Source organism: Tauraco erythrolophus, chromosome 10 (assembly GCF_009769465.1).
Source record: "Tauraco erythrolophus isolate bTauEry1 chromosome 10, bTauEry1.pri, whole genome shotgun sequence".
In the NCBI taxonomy this organism is placed as follows: Eukaryota; Metazoa; Chordata; class Aves; order Musophagiformes; family Musophagidae; genus Tauraco; species Tauraco erythrolophus.
The window spans coordinates 30103166-30126487 of NC_141474.1; the positions used below are offsets into that span (position 1 = coordinate 30103166).

The following is a 23322-nucleotide window of genomic DNA, read 5'->3' on the forward strand; positions in this document are numbered from 1 at the left end:
CCTGTGCCCCAGAACGTGCAAGAGCTTTCGTGTATTCTCTGTGACGTGTATTAAATCCAGCTTTACAACTGCCGGTGAAAGGACGCGCTGTCTGGGATTTATAAAAAGCATCACTTGTCAAAACAGAGAGCCGGGCTGGGAAAGGAATTCAGCCCTCCCTTCACTGTCACCGAGGCCAGAGTCCTCAGCAGCAAAAATGAACCAGCTGTGGCAATCTAGTGGGCATGTTGAGCTGGTTGCTGAAGGACCTGGGGTTCCAGCACTGAAACTACAAACTGAGGGAGGGCACACTCCTTGTGGGTGGGAAGTGGAGGAGGGCGAGCTCATGGCAACCATCCGTTGGCTTCATGGGCCCTCTGGGCATGAGGCTGTCCGAGAGTGAGGAGCGGCAGCAGCTGGAGAAGTGGTGGTGGTCCCCTGTCTCCTTCCATTGGTGAGATCCTGGAGACACCAACTGTGCTGGGCATCAGAAAGAAGCTGCAGTGACTGAAAGGCCATAAATACATTATTTTGGACTCATGATATAACGGACACATGTACCAGTGGCCTCCAGGGTGCCCAGGGTGAGCTTTTTGGTGAAGGCAGTTGTGAACCGCAGCTGGTGGTGCGTGGCTCCAGGGTACCCTATCCCAACACATGCCTTCAGCCTCCTCTTGCCTGGAGTGGCAAATGCCGTGGGAACATGCGAGAAAGCATTCGGGGCTAATGTGACGGTGAAGGCTTGCCAATGTCACCGGAGGAAAACACTGGAAGTTATTTTTCTGTACAGGCCACGTTTTTCTCTCGTTTTTAGCTCCCGGCAATTCTGCATGTGTGTTTAACCCCTCGGTACCAGATGTACTTGCAGGCTCTTTTCCTCCAAATAAAGCTAAGACTTTCGCTGCCTTGGCCATCGTCGTTCTCCTCCTGGTGCCGTCACTCCGTCACCTGTCCGCTTTCATTTATTTCAACGTTTTGAAAATGTCATGGCCCCACTCCCCAGTGATGTAAACTGATAAAACTCCAGGCCATGCTCCAAAAACAGCAGCGTAGGATTTAGTCCTTTGGGTTTAGTTACCTGTGCCAAAGAAAAATAGAAAAGCTGTAAGGAAAGCGAAAAAGGAAAAGAAGAGCTGAAAAAAAAAAAGTTTAAAATGTTGGTTATATAAGAGTTGTACAGCTGTTATAGTTACCGAGCATATCCTTTTCATAAGCGAAGCAATCACGGCCAGATAAGTTAATAATTAAGGGTGACAAAAATATACCATTGTTCCAAGAAGGAGCCGTATTAGTCTTATCGAAGATAAATGGAGACGTATTTAGTATGGTTCAGCGCTACGCTGAGAGACTACGAATGTCCCTTTTTTGCTCAAAAACTCAGTACGAAATCAGGTCAAAAGCTGATTGCCGGTATCCATTAAGCCGTTTTACTTTCCTCCAAATTGCTCGGCTCCTTCCGATGGCAGATGTGCTTTTTTGGGGCAATCCATGCTGGCAAGCGACTCCCCCTTGTATGAAGCTGAGCAGAAGGAAGCTGGAGGCTTCGGGAAGAGGTTCCTGCTCCTTTCTAATGAGAGTGACAAGATGTGCTCCCGCGTGTGGATTGTCTCATGGAGATACAGAACAATTTCAGGCTGAGGACTGAATAAATAGACCAGTTGTCACCGCCACAAATAAGTGACAGGCAAAGGTGTCTGCACGGGGAGGTGACGAGGGTGCGATTGCTCAGTCTCCTTTAATACAAGACATTCCTGTAAAATTCAGTTTGGCAGACTTGAGTACGGCAATACGACAGCAATGTCCGTACCTCCTGGCACAGTCAAAACGCATTTTTTTCGTACCTCTAGCAAGCGCAGAAATGTGATGGCCACAAAACTGCGCCGATGGGGAGCGGTGGGGTGGCCTTTCCATACCCGCACGCGCAAATCCTGCGGCTCCCAAAATAGACCTGAGAGTGGGTAAACGCACAGATCCTGCCTCCAGCTCACGTTAAAACCTGAGCACGCTTCTCAAGCCTCGCGTGCTGAGCTGGAGACTCACACAACTGCTTTCCGTCTCCTCCTGCCCTCACCATCCTCAGCAAGGCCTGTTTTTCTTTTACAAAATACTTAGGAAAAGCATCGGGAGATCAGCCAGGGATAAACCATTGTCATCCCAGAGCGGTTAATTATCATTATCTCTAGTATCAGCCAAGAGCCTGTAATAAGCTCTGAACTTTTATTGCACTGAGGTGTCTGTTCACATCCAGATTAATGCGGATTATCGGGCTGGGATGAGCTCTCCCTCACGCTGGAAGTGGCCCAGTGAATCATGGAGGGAGGAGAGCTTCATCTCTCGGCGAGGCGAGGAGTCGCCCGCCAACAAGAGTTGACAGTTTTCTGGCACAGGAGTATTTACACCTCCGTGGAAGTGAAACTACACTCTTTCAAATAAGATGAGTAGCCAGACTAGCTCCTAGCTAAGGAAAGGATAGGATACGTTTTGGGGAGAAAGATTAACTCTCTGGGTCCTGGATGAGTTCACGGGGAGGTTGAGCCGGGAAGCCTAAGTTCTCCATAGGGGATGGCAAGTCTCTGTCCCAGGGATGCTATGGGTGCTTTCTCTGAGGTCCTCCCAGGATCTGAGATGCTGATGGTAAATCCTCTGGATATGGGAGATAGAGGCCTTTTTTTTTTTAGTCTGAAGGTAAGTAACTTAAGTAATGTCTTCTGTCTATTTCTTTGCATCTTTATAAACATCTGTTACTCACCTCCATGTCCTTCTTTTTCTCCCAGGCCAGTACAGGGTCTGTTTTTCTCTGACACATCAAGGAAAGAGATAGGGGTAACCTCTTCCTACACCTCCATAAGAGAAAGCTTCTGCTACTGCTGTTGCTTTCAGGAATAAATCGGGAGAACATGTTGGGAGTGAGGTCTCCACAGAGCCTCAAACTACAGAGTTAACCTGAGTGGGAGCCAAATTCACCGTTGAGGGAGCGGCGGCACTGCCGTTGGCTTCACTGGAGAGGTGTGTTGATACCCACAGTCAGCCAGCTCTGACACGTTTAGTGCCATTACCGAGGAGTTGCAGCCCTGTATTTCCCAAACTCACCTCTTGCCGTTTTTGCAGGTTTTTGAAATTGTCTCCAGTTACCAAGAAGCTCAGGTAAGAAGATGTCGGTGTTCCAGGTTAAAAGTGAGGCAATGTGTGCAGGCAGAAATAACAGCTGTTACCAGGCCAACAGACGACACCGCGGACAAGCTTTGAAGAAAGCAGACGAGCTTTTAGGCACAGCGGTACAGCCAGAGCAACATCACTGCTGCTGGAAGGAAGAGGGTGATGTTTGCTGTTGGAAACGGAGACCAGACAGCGTGAAGAAAAGAGAAGCAAGTTACACACCACCTCCCTCCTAAGCTGGTGTAGGTAACACAGCACCTTTCCCACCACCTGTAACCCTCACACACCAGATGCTGCTCCAAATACTCTGACCTGCAGAAAGACTTTTATGCCTGAAAGTGTGTGTGTTTGTTTGCTTGTTTTCCAGCTTCATATCATCCAGATTAATAAAAGGTGCTCCTTCACCTTTCAACCATACCTTGTGTATCTCCTTGGGCTGTCATGCCCGCAACAAAAGTTTTGCAGGGTTTGCTGGCAGCATGATATCCCTCAGCAACCCCTCAGCACAGTGCACCGATGTGAACAAGAGCTTGTGGGCAGCCCAAGGCCGAGCCAGGCGGTGAGATCATGCGGGGGGCACTGGGAAAGGAAACCAGCTGGGGAGCATCTGGGTTGGGTGTGTGTTGGATGGACATCGAGGGCTTCCTCGTGGCTCTGCACACAGTGGCAACCAGAAGAGCTAGATGGCTGCTCTAGTCTTTTTCTGAAAATCATAATTAATGTTGCTGTTAAGCTTCTTTTTTGCATTTCTGTGTTAAAAAAAAAAATTAAAAATAGCCCATTACCTACTCCCTGGAGACCACTGTAATAGCTGAGTGCAGCAGAGACATGAAGACTGCACAGGGTCTCAGGGATGTCAAGGCAGCTGGAGTTCATTCCGTGCGTAACACTGAGTTTACTGGAAAGCAAATTTAGCCAGTTTTGTCTTTGATTATGAGGGCTTGCTACTGTTTTGACCATCAGGATTTGGAATCAAGGATATGCAGGAGCATCAGCCTCAGATATTCAATGTGTGGAGTAAAGCTAACTGCTGCCGTGCTTCAGCAGGCAGCGCAGATCTTCGATGGCTCCCTCTGCTCAGGTGTGATGGCTGCGCTCATGACCGGCATCAAGCTCGAGTGAGTGACCTACAAGGCTGAAAATCCATGTTTCTTCACCGCAAGCCAAATGGCAGCTCATGCTCTGGTGGAACCGCAACATCTGCAGTGTGTAAAACATGCTGGGTGGTGGGTTATGCAAGCGTAAGCACGACGGTTGCGTCTCTTCCCAGAAAAAGAACCTCAGACCTGGAAGGTGCAGAGCACATGGTGTCTCTCCCTAAGGCAAAAATCTCCAGGATCTCAAGAAAAGTTTTGTCTGACTAAAGATGGAGCAGAGGCATCAGGATTTAACTCCTTCCTTCCCCCTCCCCTTTTTAGGGCAATTCCAAATGCTTTGCACATTTTGGTGGAAAGATGCTCCTGGTAAGCTCTTAACTGTCCCTATTTGCAACACAGAACTTCCCCTTGCAGGAAACCCACGGCTTTATCACTCCTGTTTATCTACGCAGCAGCCTCAGCGAGAGGTGGCACATCAGCCTGGTGCTCCTGTACTAACTAAGTCCCGAGTGAAGAGCAGAAGGAATTTGAGATCATTGCTCATCCGTAAAGCTCTCTGTGGGTGAGGGTATCCCTTTCCAGAACTTCCCACCACAGCTGCATTCCTCAGCGTGGTGCAGCTTTACAAATTGCTGGTTAGGACACTGTTAAGTCAGGTTAGCACACTTTTAAGCTTTAAAACACGTCAAGGTTTCAGGTCCAGAGGCTTGCTAGATGATGGACATAGTGCAGAAACCACTTCAGAAACTGGTATTAAAAAAGTGATCCAGCCAAATGTAGTTTATTCTGTTGTAACTCAAATCCAGTAAAAGCCACTGAAACTAAATAAGATATATTATGTACAAAACAGACTTTTGCAGTCAGGAAAGTCTCGGAGCAAAAAAATAGCTGACTATATAATAACTGACCCAAGACTACTTCTTGGGCAACTCGGCCACAATGAACAAACACCACTTTGTGGTCATGGGGATGATCACCTTTCACATCCTAATGCCAGGCTTTTCCTGCTGGAGAGCAAAAATGGAGTCCCAAACCCTCCAGCTTCCCATGTAGGAGAACCACAAAGTGGCCAGCTGCAGGTTCAACCCAAAATAAGCCTAAGGTCACTGGTGAAAAATTGCATCACTTGAGGATGTAGGGTAAATATTTTCAATGCCTACATTTACTGCCTGGATTAGGTAGGAGTGCCTGAGCCAGTGTATCAACTAACGCAACTAATTAGGCATTTTAAGAAGATGCAAATTAAGACAGAGATAAACAGCAGGAGGTTTCTCCCTTGCTTTACATGTGCTGGGTGCAGGAACTCCTTCCCATCTGCACATCCTCATGGCTTCATGCTGCAGCCCCTTACCAGCTCGACAGGCTGCACCCACCTCTGCTGTGCCCAGTGGCCCGTGCCAAGGGGAACACAAGGTGTGCCAGGCCCTTGGGAATGGCTTCTCTATGGATCTAGCACCTTACGCCTGCAGAGACGTGTCCCCTAAGCCCTCATCAGTGGCTCTTCAGTGGCTGTGTCATGGGCAGCAGCACCCTGTTGAGTGGTGCTTGCTGGGGGCAGCTGGGCACGGGGAGAGTGGTTCGGATGCCAAATCACTGACGGAGACGGGCAACCCAGCCCAGGGTGCTGACACTCCTGTACCAGGTATGAGGGCCCTGGCAGGGAGCTCGGGCTCCTCTTCTCTGGGCTTGGTGCCCTGGTGCACCCAAATTCACTCTGGTCTTGGTGCTCTGGTGTTGTAACGGGGCGGAAAGTGCACGCGTGTGCGCGCACAGAGGTATTGAAAAAACCAACTTATTTAGCCTGATTATACAGTGAAACACCCCATTTTACATGTGATTTGCTGCAGCAGCAAAACGTGGTGAGCGGTGAATCAAAAAGCAGCACTTTTCCGTGCCAGCAGTGTTGATCATGCACAGCATTCTTACCTGGGGGAGGCAATTACTGGAACAATCTCTCTTTCTCTGTTCCTCCTTTGTTCCTGTTCTTGCAGGGGCTGGAACTGTCTTTTATGTCTTCTTGCTTTCTCTACTGCAGTTTCACCGTGCACGAGACGTTTTACATATTTTGCCCTGATATTCTATCTTCCTTCTGGAGAAGCCCTTTGCCTGTGCCCCGGGATGTCTTGCAGCACCTTGTCCACCAGCAGGAAAGTTCTCAGAGAGGGAAAATGAAGTTTGGCCGAGGTGCTGCTAGGCAGACAGAGGTGCTGGCACTTTTCTGGGATGGGCGCACTCAGTGCTCGCAGTCTCTACCCTACTGCAAAAAAATTTGTCGTGAGTTTGTGTCTGCCTGTAGGACAGCTCTCTGGAAGAGACAGATCCCAGCTGGTTATGGGGCTGGAGGACCAAAGGGTCAGAGCGATGCATTGGCACGGAGCCACCTCGCTCCTTGCAGCCCTGTGCTCAGAAGAGCCACCTGCAAATGCACCTCGAAGTGCTTCAGAAGCCATTTGACAATCAAATTTCAGTTAAATAGAATATCTGAGCAGGTAACAAAGAGAAGAAGATGTTTCATTGTCCTTTAATAGGGGAACTGGTGATTCACAGTGCCCATGTCACTCCTGGATGGTAATGTGAGTGCTCAGCACCAGCATATCTGTGACAGAGAACTCCAGATGTTCTCTCCTCGGATCCCTGGGGCCAAACCCTCCTGCCAAGGAGCCAGGACCCCAGTGTTTGGAGGAGGCGTGGGACTTGCTGTTGAGGATTGCACCCTGGGGTTCAAGGACCTTGCTTCATCCCAGCCTGGGGGGTGAGACCATGCTGAGGTGCTGGCCCCAGGGACCTCGTGCCTCAGTTTACCATTTGTAAAACTCCTCAGTGCCTGCAGGTAAAAGGGGCTGTACGCCCACACGTTTTCAGCTAGGCTGAGTGGCTACCAAGCAGATACAAAGCAGGTACAAATGACACGACGGGGCTTTGCATCAGTCCCTGCAGCCTGTGCAGATAAACCCTGAGCTGTTTTTGAACCAGCAAGGTAAGGAGCTGCAAGCAGCACGGGAATATTCAGCTACAGAGCAGCCATATCCACAGAAATGGCTTTGTCTGTCAGTGATGCTCAGCTGCAGCTCAAGAGCAACGGAACGGATCCATGAGGGGGCACAGCGATGGCACAGTGCAGCACGAATGAAAATCTGCCTCCACCTGTGTGATGAGGAAGCGTGCCTGAAGCCAGGTGCCAGTCACACGGACCATCCCCAACCTCAGACCAGAGCACCCAGAGCTTGTTTAACATCCAGGTATCCTCGTGGGTGCTGCAGGGTAAAAAGATCCAGCTGGAATGGGGAAAAAGGGGCAATACTGGCATTTGACAAAGAGGAGAACTGAAGTGGTCACAAAGCAACCTTGCGGCAGAAATCCACCCGTGCTGCAGCGTGGGTGTCCCACCCATAGGACAGCAGTGTCCCATCTGTGGGGTACTGGTGTCCCACCCGTGGGGTACTGATGGCCACAGGGTACCTCTCATGGGCTCTGCAGCCAAAAGCTCTTTCCACGCCCCCATACGTCTGTTCCCTGGCTCCTGGGCCTGGGGGTGACTGGGCTCTGTGCTGCCCGTCCCTGAGGAGCACGGGCAGTGCCACCACCGCCCCAACACACTCGAGGCACTTCCAGCCTCACCCATCTTCCATCCCAGCACCCGCAGACCATCCAGCAAGTCACCTCCTTAACAAGCAGAAACACAGCAACACAGCACCTTCGAGGTGAGCTCCCTTTGCTTCTTTTCTCTTTTCTTTTTTCTTTTTCTTTCTCTTTCTTTCTTTTTCTTCTTTTTCTTCTTTTTCTTTCTTCTTCTTCTTTTCTTTTTTCTTTTCTTTTTTTTTTCTTTTTCTTTTTCTTTCTTTTTCTCTTTTTCTTTTTCTTTTTCTTTTCTTTTTCTTTTTCTTTTCTTTTCTTTTTCTTTTTCTTTTTCTTTTTCTTTTCTTTTTTTCTTTTTTTTTCTTTTTCTTTTCTTTTTCTTCTTTTTTCTTTTTCTTTTCTTTTTTTTCTTTTTTCTTTTTCTTTTTCTTTTCTTTTTTCTTTTTCTTTTTCTTTTTTCTTTTTCTTTTTTCTTTTTTCTTTTTCTTTTTCTTTTTCTTTTTCTTTTTTCTTTTTCTTTTTCTTTTTCTTTTTCTTTTTTTCTCTTTTTCTTTTTTTTTTCTTTTCTTTTTCTTTCTCTTTTCTTTTTCTTTTTCTTTTTCTTTTTCTTTTTTCTTTTCTTTTTCTTTTTCTTTTCTTTTTCTTTTCTTTTCTTTTTCTTTTTTTCTTTCTTTCTCTTTTTCTTTTTCTTTCTCTGTTTCTTTTTCTTTCTCTTTTTCTGTTTTCTTTTTCATTTTTCCTTTTCTCCCTTTCTCCTCCCGCCCTCACCCCTCCCAGGACCGGTGCCGCGGGCCGGTGCACACGGGAGCGCCGCACCCCGACGGGACGGCACGGGACCGATGCAGCTCCCCGAGCAGCGACCCGGGCCGCCGCCCCGACGGGCTGGGACAAGACCGATGGGCTCCCGGCACCACCCCGCCCTGCCCGCCCCGCAGCCACCGCCCGCCCCCGGCCCCGCCCGGCCGCGGCCCCGCCCGCCCCGCGGGCCGGGCTCAGCGGGAGCCGCCGCTCGCCGGAGCGGGGCTGGCGGCCGCCGGTGAGTACGGCGGCGGGAGCGGGGCGGGAAGGGGTGCGGGTGGGTGAAGGGGACACGGATCCCCTCGCTTGTCGCTTCGCCGGAGGAGGGAGGCGGCGGGGACACCGGCCGCGGCAGGGACGGGTCCCCCGGGGTGCCGGCGGGTGACATCCGCTTCTTCCGAGGGGCCGGGGATTCGGGCATCGCCGCCGTCGGGGTGGACGAAACGTCGGCTGGCCTTGCTTTGGGGGGGCACGGGGGCTGGGGAGGATACGTGCTCCAGTTCGCGAGGGCTCCTGTCCGTCTGATCCTGCGTTTGGGGGGTGACAACGCCAGGGCTGCTCGGATCCTCCTTCACAAGCTTCATTTGGGCAAGTACCAAAGCCCTAACTAATAATAATAATAATAATAATAATAATAATAATAATAATAACAAGTTCAGATAAAGGCAGGAAGGAATCTCTCCAATGACATGCTCGTGCTCCAGCGTGTCTCGCCCCGGCATTCCCCTTGGCACGGCTGCACGTGGTTAAAGGTGTCCAGCCCCCGCGGTGGAAGGACGAGGACGGGCTCTAAGTGCCGTGGAGGGACAGGGTGTGGAGGTGGATTTCTGCTGGATGGCGGTGGGAGAGATTCAAAACTCTTCGCGTTTCTTGCGGCGCTGGAAAAGAGCGTTTCTCTGAGTAATGCTTTAGTAGACCCTATGAATCACCATCTGCATAACTTTGTACGGGGGATGCTATTCTCAGCGTCTTACTGGAACTATGTAAACTATTAACGTCCATATCTGTTTGTCCATGCAACGTGCAAATCTGTTTCCCCAGAAAGACTATTTCGGAGCAGGGCAAAGGAGGAGATGGGGGAGAACAAATGTCAGGCGGGTGGAGACGGGTGTTGCCGTCTTTGGAGGAGGCCTGTGCTGGGAATACTCAGAAGGAGACCTGATGTGCAGGATGCTGAGTGCCCTGGGAGCAGAGCTGGGAACAGGCTGGAGGAGTGGGGACTCGGATCCTGCCCCAGCCTCCCACCTCCACTCCCACCCTTGCTTCTTTGGCCTCTTCTTCCAGTGGTCGGTGCGCTGAATAAAACATTGTGGGTCTTTAAAGTGGCTCAGGAGAGCCGTGGCAGCCCGAGAAGAGGCTTGGCAAGGGGACGGTGCGATGGCGATGTCACCCAGCGCAGAGGAGCTGCCCCCGCACCGCGGGAGCACGTGCCGGGTAGGCTGGAGGAGCTTTCAGCGTTGCTCCCCGCGCTGCGCTGGTTGTGTCAAGAGAGAAGAGTTTATTCTCTCGAGCTGTCAATCCGTCACCTCCCAGAAGCTCCCCGCCTTCCCTCCACGTCCGCCTCCCCCTCGCTGCCAGCGCTCCCAGATGTGCGCAGTGCCGGGGGCTGCAAAATTCCCTGTGCCTGGGCAGGGGAATTGCAGCCTCTCCCAAACTGCACCAGGGGAATCACGGCGTCTCCCAAACCTCACCAGGCTGACCCCAAATGAGGACAGTGCCGACTGCAGGAGGTGAACATTTCAACTCTCGGTGCTGTTTCAATCCAGGCTTTCAGTGCGGAGTGACCTGTAATTTCCGTGCAGTTGGATCGAGAGTTTTACTGTAGGGTATTTGGGTTGTGGTGATGGGTTTGTTTTGTTTTTTTTCAAATAACATTGACTGAAAAATTTCCAGGAAAATGCGATGCTCTCAAAAGGAGCTGGATTCATGGGTCAGTAGGGTCCTTGTGCTCTTCTGAGCATCTGCTGCTGCAAGGCAGATGCTCAGAAGAGCAACTGCCCAACTCATCTGTTGTGTCCTGCTCATGTTTGGTGGTGAGTTGGAGGACGCCCATCCCAAATACCATCTACTGGTGTCTCTACCTGATCTCTAACAGCCCCTTCTCTGTCTCAGCTCAGCCAAGCCCCTGCCATTCAAGAGGGAACATCTAAACATGTCCCCTCGTTATGGGAGGAAGCTCTGCCAGAAACACCACCTCCTTCTCAGTGGGTGACTGCGGCTGCTGGTGGGGATCACCGGCCACCACCAACCTGGGCGGCAGTTCGGGCTTGTGACGGTGGGATGAGAGCCAGAGCATGTTGTTGGGGCTTGTGGTCCTGCAGCCTTCCCACAGGTTTCCTAAATCCCACTTCTCATCAGATTTCTTCATTAAACATAGATTAGATCAGATGATGTTTCTTTCACTACGGAGTAATTTGGCTTTCCATTTAGTGGGCCCCATCTGATAAATAATGGCTTGAAATAATGTAATTTCACCCGCCCTTGATCGCACCAAGTGTGCTGGACGTCTGCTCCCTCCTTAGCTCTACCTTGGCGTTTCCAGATCTCAGGGTACAGTCTGGGTCCTTGCTGCAGGAGGAGAGACCTGCCTGGGGGAATGGAGACCAAAGCCACCAGATTATCTTCATTTAACAGACATACAGGGAAAGCAATGAAGGCAGAGGCGGGGGCTGAGCATGGATCACCCACCTCTCCATCCACCTCTGCGCTTGAGCCCCATCTCCATCCTGGACAGCCCCCAACGTGCAGACTTTCCATTGACACTGGCTCCACGAGAAGCCCTGACACAGAAGTCATCCAAGACTGAATCTGTAAGGGGGTGTTGATGCTTAATTCCCACATAGTCTGAAGCTTTTTGTCCACCAAGAAGTGGGAGCTGAACCTGCATCTTCTTGTTAGACAGTAAGCAAGACCAGAGGAGACCTCCTCTGCCTGCCCGGTTGCTGGTGCTGTTTGGTTAGTTGGGGATCTCCAAGCCCAGGGAGCAGATGCTTGTTGTTTGCTGGAGAAAGCAACAGGGAGAGCCCCATGGAGATCAGAAACCAGCTCCCCTTCCCCAGATTTTTCTGTGCCAGGGAAGGATGATTGCTCTCAGTGTGTGACATTGAGCTGAGAGTGCCACCCAGAAGGAAAGTGTGGCATGGCCTCATCTCTTTGGTTGTCAAATCAACCCCAAACCCACCCTGATAGGGACAGTGAAGGTGGTGATAACACCTGTGGGATCGGTTGTGCTGGGGAGCTGAGAAGGTGTGCGCTGGAGCTGACCCAGGGGAGCAAGATTTGATGTGCAAAAGCTCGTTTGGATGAAGATTGAGCAGACTTGTCCAGCGTCAGGGTGTCTACCTTAACTTCAAAATAAACTGAAGCCCTTCTGTGTTTCTGGTGTATCTGGAAATAGGACATCATAGCCGGGCCAGCAAGAGCCTCATAGACCTCTGTGATCTGTTGCCTCAATCCCCCCGACCATCATAGTATAAACACCTACTTCAGCGATAGGTCATACCCTTTCTGAGGGTTTAGCTTCTATCCAGCACATTCCTGACTTTTAACGGAGATACGGAGTGATTCCCATTGCCATCCTTGCTCCGAGCTTGGTTGCAGTGGGAAGTGCAGCTATCATGGGCTCTGTCAGTCACAGGAGAGCTCTTTGGGGTCCCCGCTTGCTCGCTGTCTCGGGAGCCATCATCCCCAGATGAGGTATCCTGGGTTTCCAGCATCTAAGGGCTGATTTTCCCTGAAATAACAGCTCTGTGACTTTCAGAGATGGTACTTGGCCCTTTTCCCTGAGAAAGCAAGAGGCAGCGCAGCCCCATGTCACCTGGGCTGCAGGCTTTCCAGCGGCGGTGCCGGGCACCTCCTGTCACCGCAGGACTGATTTACCTCTGGATTCAGAGGAGGAAACGTGTGCACTGGTAATTCGGAAACGATGACATCTTAAATCTATGTCCCTCTCCCTAACCTCTTCCATTGGCCTTGCTTTGATCAGAAACCCAGCTGGCATTCCTCCGAGCTTGGGAGGAAGTCTGGGATAAAACCCAAAGACAAGAGCTATGCAAGTCCCCGGAGCCGCCTCTGTAGCTCCCCTGGCTGGGGCTCTCGTCCTGCCTCCATGGGAGCAAGCGCTGGGTCATTTCTTGAAAATGAGAATGTTTTTACGAGGGTGTTGGGACGTTTATGGGTCGAAACAGGCGGCTGACTTTGCTCTGCACAAGGACTTCCCACCTGAGATGATGGATAGATTTCGATTAGATCTAAGGAAGAAATTTATTACATTGTGGGTGGTGAGGCACTGGAACAGGTTGCCCAGAGAAGTTGTGCATCCCCCATCCCTGGAAGTGTTCAAGGCCGGGTTGGATGAAGCTTTGAGCAAAGTGGTGTAGTGGAGGGTGTCCCTACCCATGGCAGGGGAGTTTGAACTAGATGATCTTTAAGGTCCCTTCCAACCCAAATCTTTCTATGATTCTATGGTTCTATGAAATGCCCCTTCTGATGCTCAATAACAGGTAGCTGAAGAGTGTGCAGCCCCCAGAGAAGTCTTAACTCAGTAGTTTTTTCCTCTGGTATGTCTTCTTCCATGACCTCATCCCTCTCAAACCTGGTCCTTTTCTTGTTTTGCAGGACGTGGGCTCTCTCATGCCTTGTCTCGCTCTTCTCCCCTCCTAAGACCTCCTTCTGAAGGATGGCAGCCGCCTCTTTCCGCTACGGTGTGACCATCACTGGGGCCGTGCTGCTGGTGACGGGGACGCTGTGTTTTGCCTGGTGGAGTGACGGTGAGGTGGGCACCCCGGCCGGCACCGGAGCTCGCCTCCTGCCCCCTCGGGAAGCTGAGGCAGTTCCCAGCTCCTCCTCCAGCGCCCTGCTCCGCTCCGTCAGCTTCTTCTGCTGCGGCATTGGCGGCATCCTCCTCCTCTTCGGCCTCCTCTGGTCTGTGAAAGCCAATGCCAGGGTGGTCTCCCGCCGCTACCAGTACCATTTTCCCAGGGACCTGCAGTACTTCACCGCGGAGCCTCTGGAGAAGTGGAACTGCAGGTGGGTGCTGTGTCCCTGCCCGGCGCTTGGGTGGGAAGAAGTTGCGGGTAGGTTTGACCGTCGCAGCACGGCCATGTATGGAAGCCTGATGAGCAGATGAGCGGTAAACGCCTCCGCGCTGCCGGGCACTGCTCAGACCCCGTTCCGTGCTCTCCTCCTCATCCCTGAGCAGAAGCTCATGCTCATTAGTGTCAACCCGAGCCCGAGCCCCCGTGCCCTCCCCCCCCCGCAGACGCCTTCCGTGCCCACGCTGGCTGCTCCCGCAGCCAGCTCAGCCAGCTCCCCTTGCCCTGAGGGGCCATCACTGGCCAAGGCAGACATCTCCTTAGCAGAGCCACTGAGCAGAAGACTGCGTTGGTTTTCTGGCAAAGCGCCTGGATTTGGGGGTGGGAGGGGTCATCCAGACCCCAGTGCGATGGGTCTGCAGCGCTCCATAAAGACGATGGGGTTTGTGGTGTCTTTAAGGGAAGCAAAACCTATGTTAAAAGCAAGCTAAAAAAAAAAAAAAGAGGGAAATAATCCTTGGATTGGCATCGAGATGGGAGTGCAGGTGGAGGGTCCCTCTACGAAGCCTGTTCTGGGGTGTGGAAAGACCCCTCACCCCCCCAAACACCACTGCTGCTTGTCGGGTCCCCAGCCTGAGATTCATACCCACTTCTTGAGTTAAAAGTTTTTTGATCAAAAGGGTTTTTTCTTTTTCCAGAGACCGCTGTGGAAGCTGAGCCAGCCGCCCCTTCCCAGCGCTGCTTTATGGGGTCACAGCAAAGACCTTGGCTCCGGCACAAATCGGGCTCTGGGGAAAAGCAGCACTAAAAGAAACTCTTAAGAACATAAGCCCAGAAAAATTCAGTCAGGGTGGGAGGCGTGGTCCCGGTTCTCTGGGGGTGTCAGTGCCCATCTGAACGGGAGAACATAAGACTGAGGGGTTTTCCTCCTCCCATGGAGGACTTTGCTGTGTCCCCACAGGAAATGTCCCCTTCCCTGAGCTCCCGGGCGCTGTGCTGGGTGGGAGGGCATTGCCCCAGCACTGCTCGTGCTGCAGCAGCTCCTGCAGCCCCAGCTACGCTGGCATTCGCACAGCAAAACCCTCCAAAGCAGAGGAATGCTGCTCCGGAGAGGGTTGGCAGCGTGACATCCTGTGCTGGGAGAAACCACCCTCTCCGCCTTTCCGAGGCAGCATCCCTTCACAAGCTGAGGCCGTTTGGCAAAAGCCGCGGGTGCCCGGGGGGGTAGGTCTGGGACAGGGGGCTGCTGATGTTGGGATGGATCCCTGCGGAGCATCGCAGCTTTCCCTTTGGAGCAGCTGTGCCCCTCCGACACCCGCAGCCCGCCTGAGCTTTCCTCGCTGGGTTTTCGTCAGCAGAAGCATGCGGGGGGCGTGTTGCTTCCGAAGCCTCCCCGTCTTTGGGACTGCACCACCGTTTCGTAGGGTGCCGAGCGGGGCTGTGCGCGGGGCAAAGGTTGAGTGGAGGTTTTGCCTGTACACAAACTGTGTTTGCTCAGCAAAGCGTTGCTGGAAGTGGCACCAGGCTTGGCCGGCGCGTGGAGGGCTCCAGCGGGTGGGGTGCGACCGCATTGAACCGGGAAGCCCGGCTCTCGCCCGGTGCCTTGTGCCGAACCGCTCACTTGGCTGCCGGCAACGTCTGTGCTTCGGGAGTGAGGTCGGGGTTAGGCAGATGATGAGGATGCTCTCCTGCCTGTGGGAAGCAGCATGGTGCAGAATGAAGGGGCAGATGTCTTGAGGGCCAGCACCTCTGCTGCTTTGCCATCATTCTCACCTGCAGTTGTAGCCCTTGGCACCGGAGGTGGCAGCTCTTGAGGCTACCTTGCCAGGCTGCCCTTCCTCTTCTTGGATGAGAGGTTCATCAGCTCAATGGGAACTGGGCGACGTTGCCTTGTCACAAGGTCTGATGGATGGTGCCCTTCCTCCTGCCCAGCTCCCCGCCCTCCTGGTGCTGGGAAGTGGCTGACGTGGTCTTCCCTTGACCTTGGGCATGCAAAATCTGCCCATGTGCCATCCCTGGTACAAGTATGTCCACCATACTAGGGGATGCTCCAGTTGATGGGGTGTTCTGGTTGATGGATGCCAGGAGGCTGCAGTTGGCAGGGCATTGGGATACTTTGGTTGAAGGGGCACAGGGGTGCTCCAGTTACTGGGTGCTGGAATGCTCCAGTTGATGGGACACTGGGATGCTCCAGTTGATGGGACACTGGGATGCTCTCGTTGATGGGTGCTGGGATGCTCTGGTTGATGGGTGCTGGAATGCTCCAGTTGACAAGGGATACTGCTGGGTTTCTTCTTCCCTTGCAGCACCTGGGACTCCAGCGCCATCCCCACCTATGAAGAAGCCCTGACCTGCAGACCTGCCCATGTTGCCCCAGCCTACGTCCAGCCCCCGGGGAGGAAGGAGGAGCTCACGCCGCCCCTGTACCGCTACCTGGAGGAGGACGAGGGCTGGCAGGGCGGCCGCCGGCGCAGCTCCTCTGACAGCGCCTTGTTCCGCCCCAGCCCGTCCTGGCTGGAGACACAGCACCCCGGGGAGCCGCAGGCAACGCCTCCCCCCAGCTATGAAAACATCAGCGTCCGGGGCGTCTGAGCTGGTGGCGGCAGGGGGCCGGGACTCTGCTGGTGGCTGCCCAGTCCCTCGGCTTTAAACCGAGCCCCTTCCATTGCCAGGGTGAGGGGAAGGCAGAGGGGTCCGTCTGGCTCTCTGAGCGATCGGTCCGGGGCTGTTGGGATTGCGGGTCCTGTGGGTGATGCGTTCGGGGCGGCGGAGGTAATGGCATGTTTGGAAGCCTTCGTGTTTTTAATAAAACCACTGCTGGTTGCAGATGCTTTGCGTTCCCTGTTCTGGCCAACCCTGGGGACCTCGTGCCAGGCCAGGGGCTGCCCGCTCAAAGCAAGAGCTGTATGGTAAAAACTGCAGCAGAGAACGAGGAGCCTGACAGGAGAAAAACCAACTCCATGCCACCCCGTTGGCTCCTCTGCCTTTCCAATACCCCTTCCAGCCATATCTCTATCCCTTCCACCTTGCTTTCCCCACATACGGACTTCCCATGCCTCGCTTCGGTTGGTTTAGGGATGTTCAGTGGCTCATGCGCGCATCCAGGGTGTCTGACTGCACTTGACTGTTCAGGCAGTGTCCTACAAAAAGCCACCCTGCGTGGTTCACCCCACTCCGCCACCCAAAGGAAAGGCCAACTTCACTGGGGGCTGCTGCCAGTTCCTCCATCCCACTGGAATAACGGGGCTGCCCTGGGCGCCCTGCGGACCTGCAGAGCTGCCGAGTGGCTGCGGAGCCACAGACAAATAGAACACAATTTATAATGTAATATATTATTTTTATAAGGCAGCCACACCTTTCCTACGTGGACAGGCGAGCAGGGGAACAAACCGAAGGCTAATGAAAGCCACGGCTACGGTCTGGCTGGCGGATGAGCAGTGGGACATCCTGCCCCATCTCAAGCGAACACAGGGCACATGGACACTCTGTCCTCACTCCGACCGGGCGGACTGACCCTGCTCCATCCTTCCCTGGCTTTATTCCCTGCTTCGCAGCTCAGTAGCTGCCCCACCGAGGCAGCCCCACCGGTGGTTCCCCAGCACCCATCCGGAGAAAGCAAAGGCTATTCCCAACCTACCGGCCTCCAAAAAGACCCCGGGGTGCTCCCCCTCCCTGCGGCAGCCCTGCAGCCCTTGAAAAGGCGTCTCCCTTAATCTGGGACTCTGCCAGCTCTGGTTTATGGCCGAGTTCAGCTCCAGCCCAGGGCTGGGAAAGTCCCGTCGGGACCAGCCGCTCTCCGGGTCCCTGTCTCTGCCACCGTGCCCCCCTCTCCCTCCCCATCCCTTCCACAGACGAGGGGTCCGGCCGCGTGTGCCTGCAGGGAAGGTTACCCGGACACGTGCCGGGCGGCTTCACTGGAGTGTGAACGGCGGGTCGGTGTTTGCATTCATTACAAACCCGTGGAAAACTGGCTGGCTCAGCCCTGGGCAGGACCAGGCTCGACGTGCAGCTGATCCTCAGCCCCTGGCAGCCTCCTGAGAAAGAAACCACTCCTCACCTTCCCCCGGAGGTGTGCTTGGCGGGCGGCTGCCGTGGGTAGAAGGGCTTCCTGGCATCTCTCCTCCCCTGCCTCTCCGGTTCGGCACCCATGGCCGAGGATAAGGCCTTTCGCTACGGGTTCATCGTGCTGGGGTTCTTCCTGGTGATGACAGGGATGTTCATCATGAGCGTGGAGAAGCCCCAGATCTACATCACCTTCTGCGCCCTGGGTGTTCTGCTTGTAGCGGTGGGCGTCACCTGGAGCATGTGCCAGTGCTACCCGAAGGTAGGGGCCGGTCAGCCACTGCGCGCCTCGGGGGGCTCAGCTGGGTTTGGGTGGCTTCAGCTCCTCATCCCGCTTCACTACTGCAGACGTGTAGCCTCAGGCTGTGCCTCAGTTTCCCCATCCATAGGGTGAGGTAGCAGCAGGTCCTGGGGGAAAGCCAGTCGGGGCAATCTGGAGGGGGAAGCCTTGGCTGGGGGTCTCTTGCCCTGCTACATCTCCCCTGCAGGATGCGTCCCCGCTCCCTCACCCCCCTGTACCCCTACAGCTGCCCCAAGCCCGGGGCTTTGCTTCCAAGCAGGCAGCGGGGAATAAACCCGAGGGAATGAGCTGATGTTCACCTCTCCCATGCAACACCCCCAAACCAGCCCCTTCCCTGCACCCGCAGAGGCCGGGGGCTCGCAGGGCTCCCAGGACTCCAAAGAAGGGGCTACCATGGCCTTGGAGGTCTGGAGGAGCCTGTGTCCCCCGAACGCAGCCCTCACCTGCCGGTATCCTTGGCAGAGGACATCGCCGGCATGGCAGGGCAGCCACGTGTCCCTGCCCCGGGAAACAGCGCTGCCAGAAAAGGCTTTTTCCAAGGAGGGGGCGGCTGCGGCACTGAGCCGGGCGCTGCAGGATGGTCCGACGGCAGCTTGGCTGCACCCTGAAACGTGGGGCGGTGTGTGGGACCCTGGGATTGGCTGGGACCCCCCTGGGACCAGCCAAGTCCCCTGGGATTGAGGTGAAGCTGACCCCAGCTCCCCCCAAAGCCAAGCTCAGTCCCGGCGAGGAGGGAGCTGTGGCTTTGTCATTGCACTCGGGGCTCAAGGACAGGGCACCCTCAGCGTTGTCCCTGGCCAGTGACCTCCTCCAGGAGCCCTCAGACCCTCCTCAGGCTTGGGGACATGCACGACCTCAGTGAGGACAAGGTGCTGAGACCGGGGCGTGCTGGATTCATTCAATCCCTTATTGATTTCCCCCCAAAAAACTCATTTCCAAGCAAGACATCCAAAGGTGCTGGGAAAAGTCCGAAACCCCAGCTAAAGGGACACCTCGAACTTTTTCCCACTGACAAGGGCCGAGGGTCCCGGCCATGCCCAGCACAGCCCCCTGGGCTCTGCGTTCCTTTTCCCCCAGATAACGTTTGTCCCTGCGGACATTGAGGCCGAGCGGTACCTGGATCACAAACCCATCATGCTGCCGGAGAAGGACACCCGGTAGGTCCCAGCGCCCGGTTTCCTTTTGGAGGGGATTTTCATCTGCACCCACGGTTATTTGCGCGCCCCTGGGGACGAGGGCAGCGTCAGAGCCCACCGGCACTGGGGACAACCGCGCTTATTGCAGCAAAAAATGACAAGCTGGGGCTGGGGTGGGGGAGGCGAGGGCTGGCTGAGCCCCGTCCGGCTCCAGAGCCTGAATGATGCTGGGGGGTGCAAAGCATCCAGCTGCCTTCCTAGAAGGACTTGCTGGCTGCCAGCAGCGATGTGGCCTCTAAAGCTCCTAACGAAGTCCCATGTGTGCATCCCTGTGAGCATCTCCTGGCTTTGTGGGGATCCAGGTCCTGCTCAGCACCCTTTTCCTCCTTCTTCCGCAGCTTGATTACCCTCTGCCCCAACCAAGAGGCCACCAACACCTACGAGAAAAGCCTGCCATCCTATGAGCAGATCCAGAGGCAGGCGGTGGACTCGGCCTTTCCTCCACCTGTGGCCCAGCCTGGCCCTGGCAGTGGCTCCCAGCCAGCCATGCAGGCAACAGCAGAGGTCCACCGGGAGCTGGGGGCTGCTGGGGACCACCCTCGAGAGACGGTGCCTCGGCTGGAAGCATCAGCAGGCAACTGGTACGTGATGCCTGCGGGGTCAAAGTGGCACTGGTGGGATGTGGGGTGAAACTGGGGGGTCAGACCCCCGGCATTGAGGATGGGACAGGAGGCAGAGGGGTCTGTGTTGCTGGCACAGCACCCAGCCATCCCTGCACCCCCTAGACTCACTGGAGCCCAAACAGTGTGTCAGCCCATGGAGTGTCCCAGGACCAAATTATTTACCAGGGTGAAATCAGGAGGAAATTGGGATTGCCTGTGGTTGTAATTGGCATTTTGCTTTTATTTGGTTTGATAAACAAACAAACAAAAAAGCCCCTCACCAGAACAAATCCCAAATTCCTGTTCGGACTTTGACAGAAATGGGACACTCAGTACACGTCCCTCAAACCAGATGCCATGTATGATGCCCATGCGTCGGTCCAGGAGATCCCAAAAGCGCTTCGCAGACAATGGAGGTCACCATGAAGCCTTGAGGCGCAGTCCTTGGGCACCCCTTCTGCCAAAGGGCAGCTACGACTGAGACAGGGTGGCTTTGCTTTCTCTCTGGGGTGTGGGCACAGCGTGCGAGGGCAGCTGCTGCTCCATCCGATCCCATGGGCAGGAGGGGGAGCCTGGCAGGTGGAGTGTTCCCATAAAGGGGACCGGGGATGCTGGGACACTGAGCAACGCCAAGCCCAGTGCCGGGTCCAGCAGCGACCAGCTCCAGGGGAAAACCCAGCTCCAGCCCAGCTGTGGTTAGTGTAACCCCCGTGTTGCCCATCAGCCCTCCCTGTTCCCACAGCTCCCCCCGACCAGCCCCGAGGACCGCACCACTGGCATCCCTACTGGAGGACATGGACACGCCATCGCTGGAGGGGTCTGTACCCGGCAGCCCCGTGCCACAGGGCCGACCCTCCCCGTCATCTGCCGCCTGCTCCAGCTGCACCCCGACCAGCTCGCCGGCGGGGAAAGAGCACCCTCGAAAAGGCACCAGGGAGGAGGATGACCTCTATTATGGGCTCCAAGAGGGGCCAGACTCTCTGCTTGAGGATAGTGACCGCCTTTTTGAGCCTGAAAACTGATTTCCTATATAGAATGGCCACTGGGCATGGACCCATCTCATGGAGGGGACGCAGACACTGCAGCCTGGAAGAGAGGGGCTGGGGCTGCCCCCCAGCAGTGCAACGCCTGCAGTGCAGAGGAGCCCCCAGGCTCCTGCCCATTCCCCGTGCCACGCTGTGCCCCTCGCGCCCACCCAGCCACATGGGAGGCTGCAATTCCGGAAAACCCAAGGGGAGTATCACCATCTCCTGACTCAAATTTCTGCAGCAGAGGGGACAGCCGACAGGAAGGTCACCCCTCACCAGAGCCCTTTGGGTGGGCACGGATAAGCGCGAATGCCAAGCTGGGCAGGATCCGGGCTAAATAATGTCCTTAGGAAGGGAAAAGGTTAGTTTTGCTGCTTGAACCAGGATCAGCGTGTAGGTAGGATAAGCTGTACTAACCCCAGGTGAGCTTTACGAGGCAGAGAGGGCCACAAAGCCTTTTTCCCACCTATCAAAGCCACCTTGGAATTAAAATCAGATCCTGAGACTCCGGCAGCAGGCAGCCTTCTTTTCTCCAGGTTGGGAGAGGGGTGATGGGGGGGAGAGGATGTGCTGTCCCCTGTCTCCAGCATGAGGACCAGCTTCCAGCGCTGGCAGGGCCAGAGGGAGGAGGACTCGGCTGAGCCGAAACCCTGATGAGGGCTGTGGCTTCCCAAGGGCATCTCGAGGTGGTGGCTTTGGGCAACACTGATGCAGCTAAGCCTGGTTTGCCACCACGGCAGGGGCAATGGAGCAGCTTTCTGCGGCCTGTTTGCAACACATGGATACGGCAGTGCTGGTGCCAGCTGTGACCTCCGCATGCCCTTGGGCAGCTCGGGGCCGTAGGCATCTGTGCGGCTGAGCCTCCCTGGGACAGCCAGGTTTGGGCTTATTTTGGGAGGAAGGTTGAAAGCATCAGCAGCTCCAACAGTATAGGGATGCTGAGACCCTCACCCTGTTTTGGGAAAGCTGGGCTGGATGTTGCATGTGCCCAGTATGGCCTCAAGAGGCTTGGGGGCACATTTCTGCTGGCAGAGTGGCTCTTCGGCAAATTTATGTGGGCTGACAAGCCCAAAAGTGGTGGTGGAGGGAAGCTGTCCCCCAGCACCTGAGGGGGATGGAGTGTGGGAGCCCTGGAAACGATGCTCCCCACATTCCCCTGCCGCCCCGGGACTGCTTTGCTGGTACAACCCAGGGTGGTGCAAGAAGTGGCTCTACTCGGGGGCTTCGTGCCCCTGCGACACCCTTCCTGGTGCTACCGCACCCCTCGGTCACCTTCACGTCACCGCGGCAGCGCAGGGAAAAGGGCGGGCAGCACCCCGTGCACTCAGCATGTTTACAGCCAGCGCTGCCGTCGGGAGGGTGGGGAACGAAGATGCCGGTGTTTGCTAAATATTGCCAACAGGATGGCGAGTGGCTGTCCAAGAGGAAGCGTTACCCAACTGTTTACACTCGCTTGACTCCTGCCCGTCCTTCCCGGCAGGGGGGAGCGCGGTGGCCATAGGGACACCGTTCGGATGGGGCCACGTCTCGCTTGGGTTCCAGAGGGTGCCCGAGGCAGGACGTGGCTCTGTGTCGCTGGCTCCTATTGAGAGCAGGAGTCTCGTAGAGACACGAAAGCTTTTGCCCATCTCGTGTCCTGGGACTCACGACCACTTTTGGCAAAAGAAACTGAATTTTCACAAGTATTCACAAGTATTTTCCTTGGGCAGGGAGAGAGGAGAGGGCTCAGACGGGGGGGTGGGGGGGGTGGGGAGGGAGTCTCTCCCCGCACCCCGGGAGCCCTTTGTGCAGCTGGATTTGGGTCCCCGCATCCCTCAGCGAAGCACCGTGGCCGCGACCCCGGGCGGGAGGACCCCGGGCCCAGCGGCTGCCGGGGCCGCGGGGATCCGCTTCCCGCAGCCGGCTGAGGTTCACCGGTGCGAGAAACGCGACATTCCTGCAGGAAATTAAGAGCTCCGCAAAGCCCGAGGCCCCGCCGCCCCCCCGGGCCCTCGGGTTGGGGGTGTGGGGGGAGCGCAGCACCCACGGCCGGTCCCCCACGCGTTGCACCCACCCGCGTCCCGGCCGCGCGTGGCTGGGGCCGTTCCCTCCGCGGGGAGTCGAGCGCGGGGGGGGTGGGGGGGAGGGGGGAGGGGGGAGGGGGATGTGAAGGGGATGGGGGGGGGGGGTGTTGGATCGCGGCGCGTGGCCTTGACAGTGCGCAGAGAGCCCCAGAGCAGCGCACCAGTGGTGTAGTGGTATCATGCAAGATTCCCATTCTTGCGACCCGGGTTCGATTCCCGGCTGGTGCAACCATCTCTTTGAGCTTTTAAACTACCAAGTCGTACTGAACTACCTCAAATATCAAACTGAAACCCCTCTCTTTTCGTTTGTTTTTTTTTTTTTTTTTTTTTTTTTTTTTTTTCCCTGGCCCTAGGGCACATCCACCCAGTGGGATGCCGGAGTGGGGGGAACTGGTTCAGCATCATCATCTTGCCCTCTGCCAGCACCGCCC

At 55.1% G+C, this 23322-nt stretch overlaps 2 protein-coding genes and 1 non-coding gene across 3 annotated transcripts; all 3 read left to right on the forward strand.

Moving 5' to 3' along the window:
* The first annotated feature begins 13236 nt into the window (after positions 1 to 13236).
* Positions 13237 to 16231, forward strand: TMEM61 (transmembrane protein 61). Its single transcript, XM_086617844.1, has 2 exons — positions 13237 to 13634; positions 15946 to 16231. The coding sequence occupies exons 1-2, from the start codon at positions 13285 to 13287 to the stop codon at positions 16229 to 16231; spliced, it is 636 nt and encodes a 211-aa protein (XP_086473970.1). The 5' UTR covers positions 13237 to 13284.
* A 1555-nt stretch (positions 16232 to 17786) lies between these two features.
* BSND (barttin CLCNK type accessory subunit beta) lies at positions 17787 to 20822 on the forward strand. Its single transcript, XM_009986114.2, has 4 exons — positions 17787 to 17963; positions 19080 to 19159; positions 19537 to 19779; positions 20543 to 20822. Exons 1-4 carry the CDS (start codon positions 17787 to 17789, stop codon positions 20820 to 20822), a joined length of 780 nt encoding a protein of 259 aa, XP_009984416.2.
* Positions 20823 to 23048: 2226 nt separating this feature from the next.
* TRNAG-CCC (transfer RNA glycine (anticodon CCC)) lies at positions 23049 to 23119 on the forward strand. The gene has a single exon. It is a non-coding gene; the product is annotated as a tRNA-Gly (tRNA).
* Positions 23120 to 23322: the final 203 nt, after the last annotated feature.

Coding starts and splice junctions, on each gene's coding strand:
- BSND (XM_009986114.2), top strand. CDS start 17,787: ATGGCCGAGGATAAGGCCTTTCGCTACGGGTTCATCGTGCTGGGGTTC. Junction 19,160..19,536: donor CTGCCGGAGAAGGACACCCG/GTAGGTCCCAGC, acceptor CTTCTTCCGCAG/CTTGATTACCCTCTGCCCCA. Junction 19,780..20,542: donor GAAGCATCAGCAGGCAACTG/GTACGTGATGCC, acceptor CTGTTCCCACAG/CTCCCCCCGACCAGCCCCGA.
- TMEM61 (XM_086617844.1), top strand. CDS start 13,285: ATGGCAGCCGCCTCTTTCCGCTACGGTGTGACCATCACTGGGGCCGTG. Junction 13,635..15,945: donor CTGGAGAAGTGGAACTGCAG/GTGGGTGCTGTG, acceptor CTTCCCTTGCAG/CACCTGGGACTCCAGCGCCA.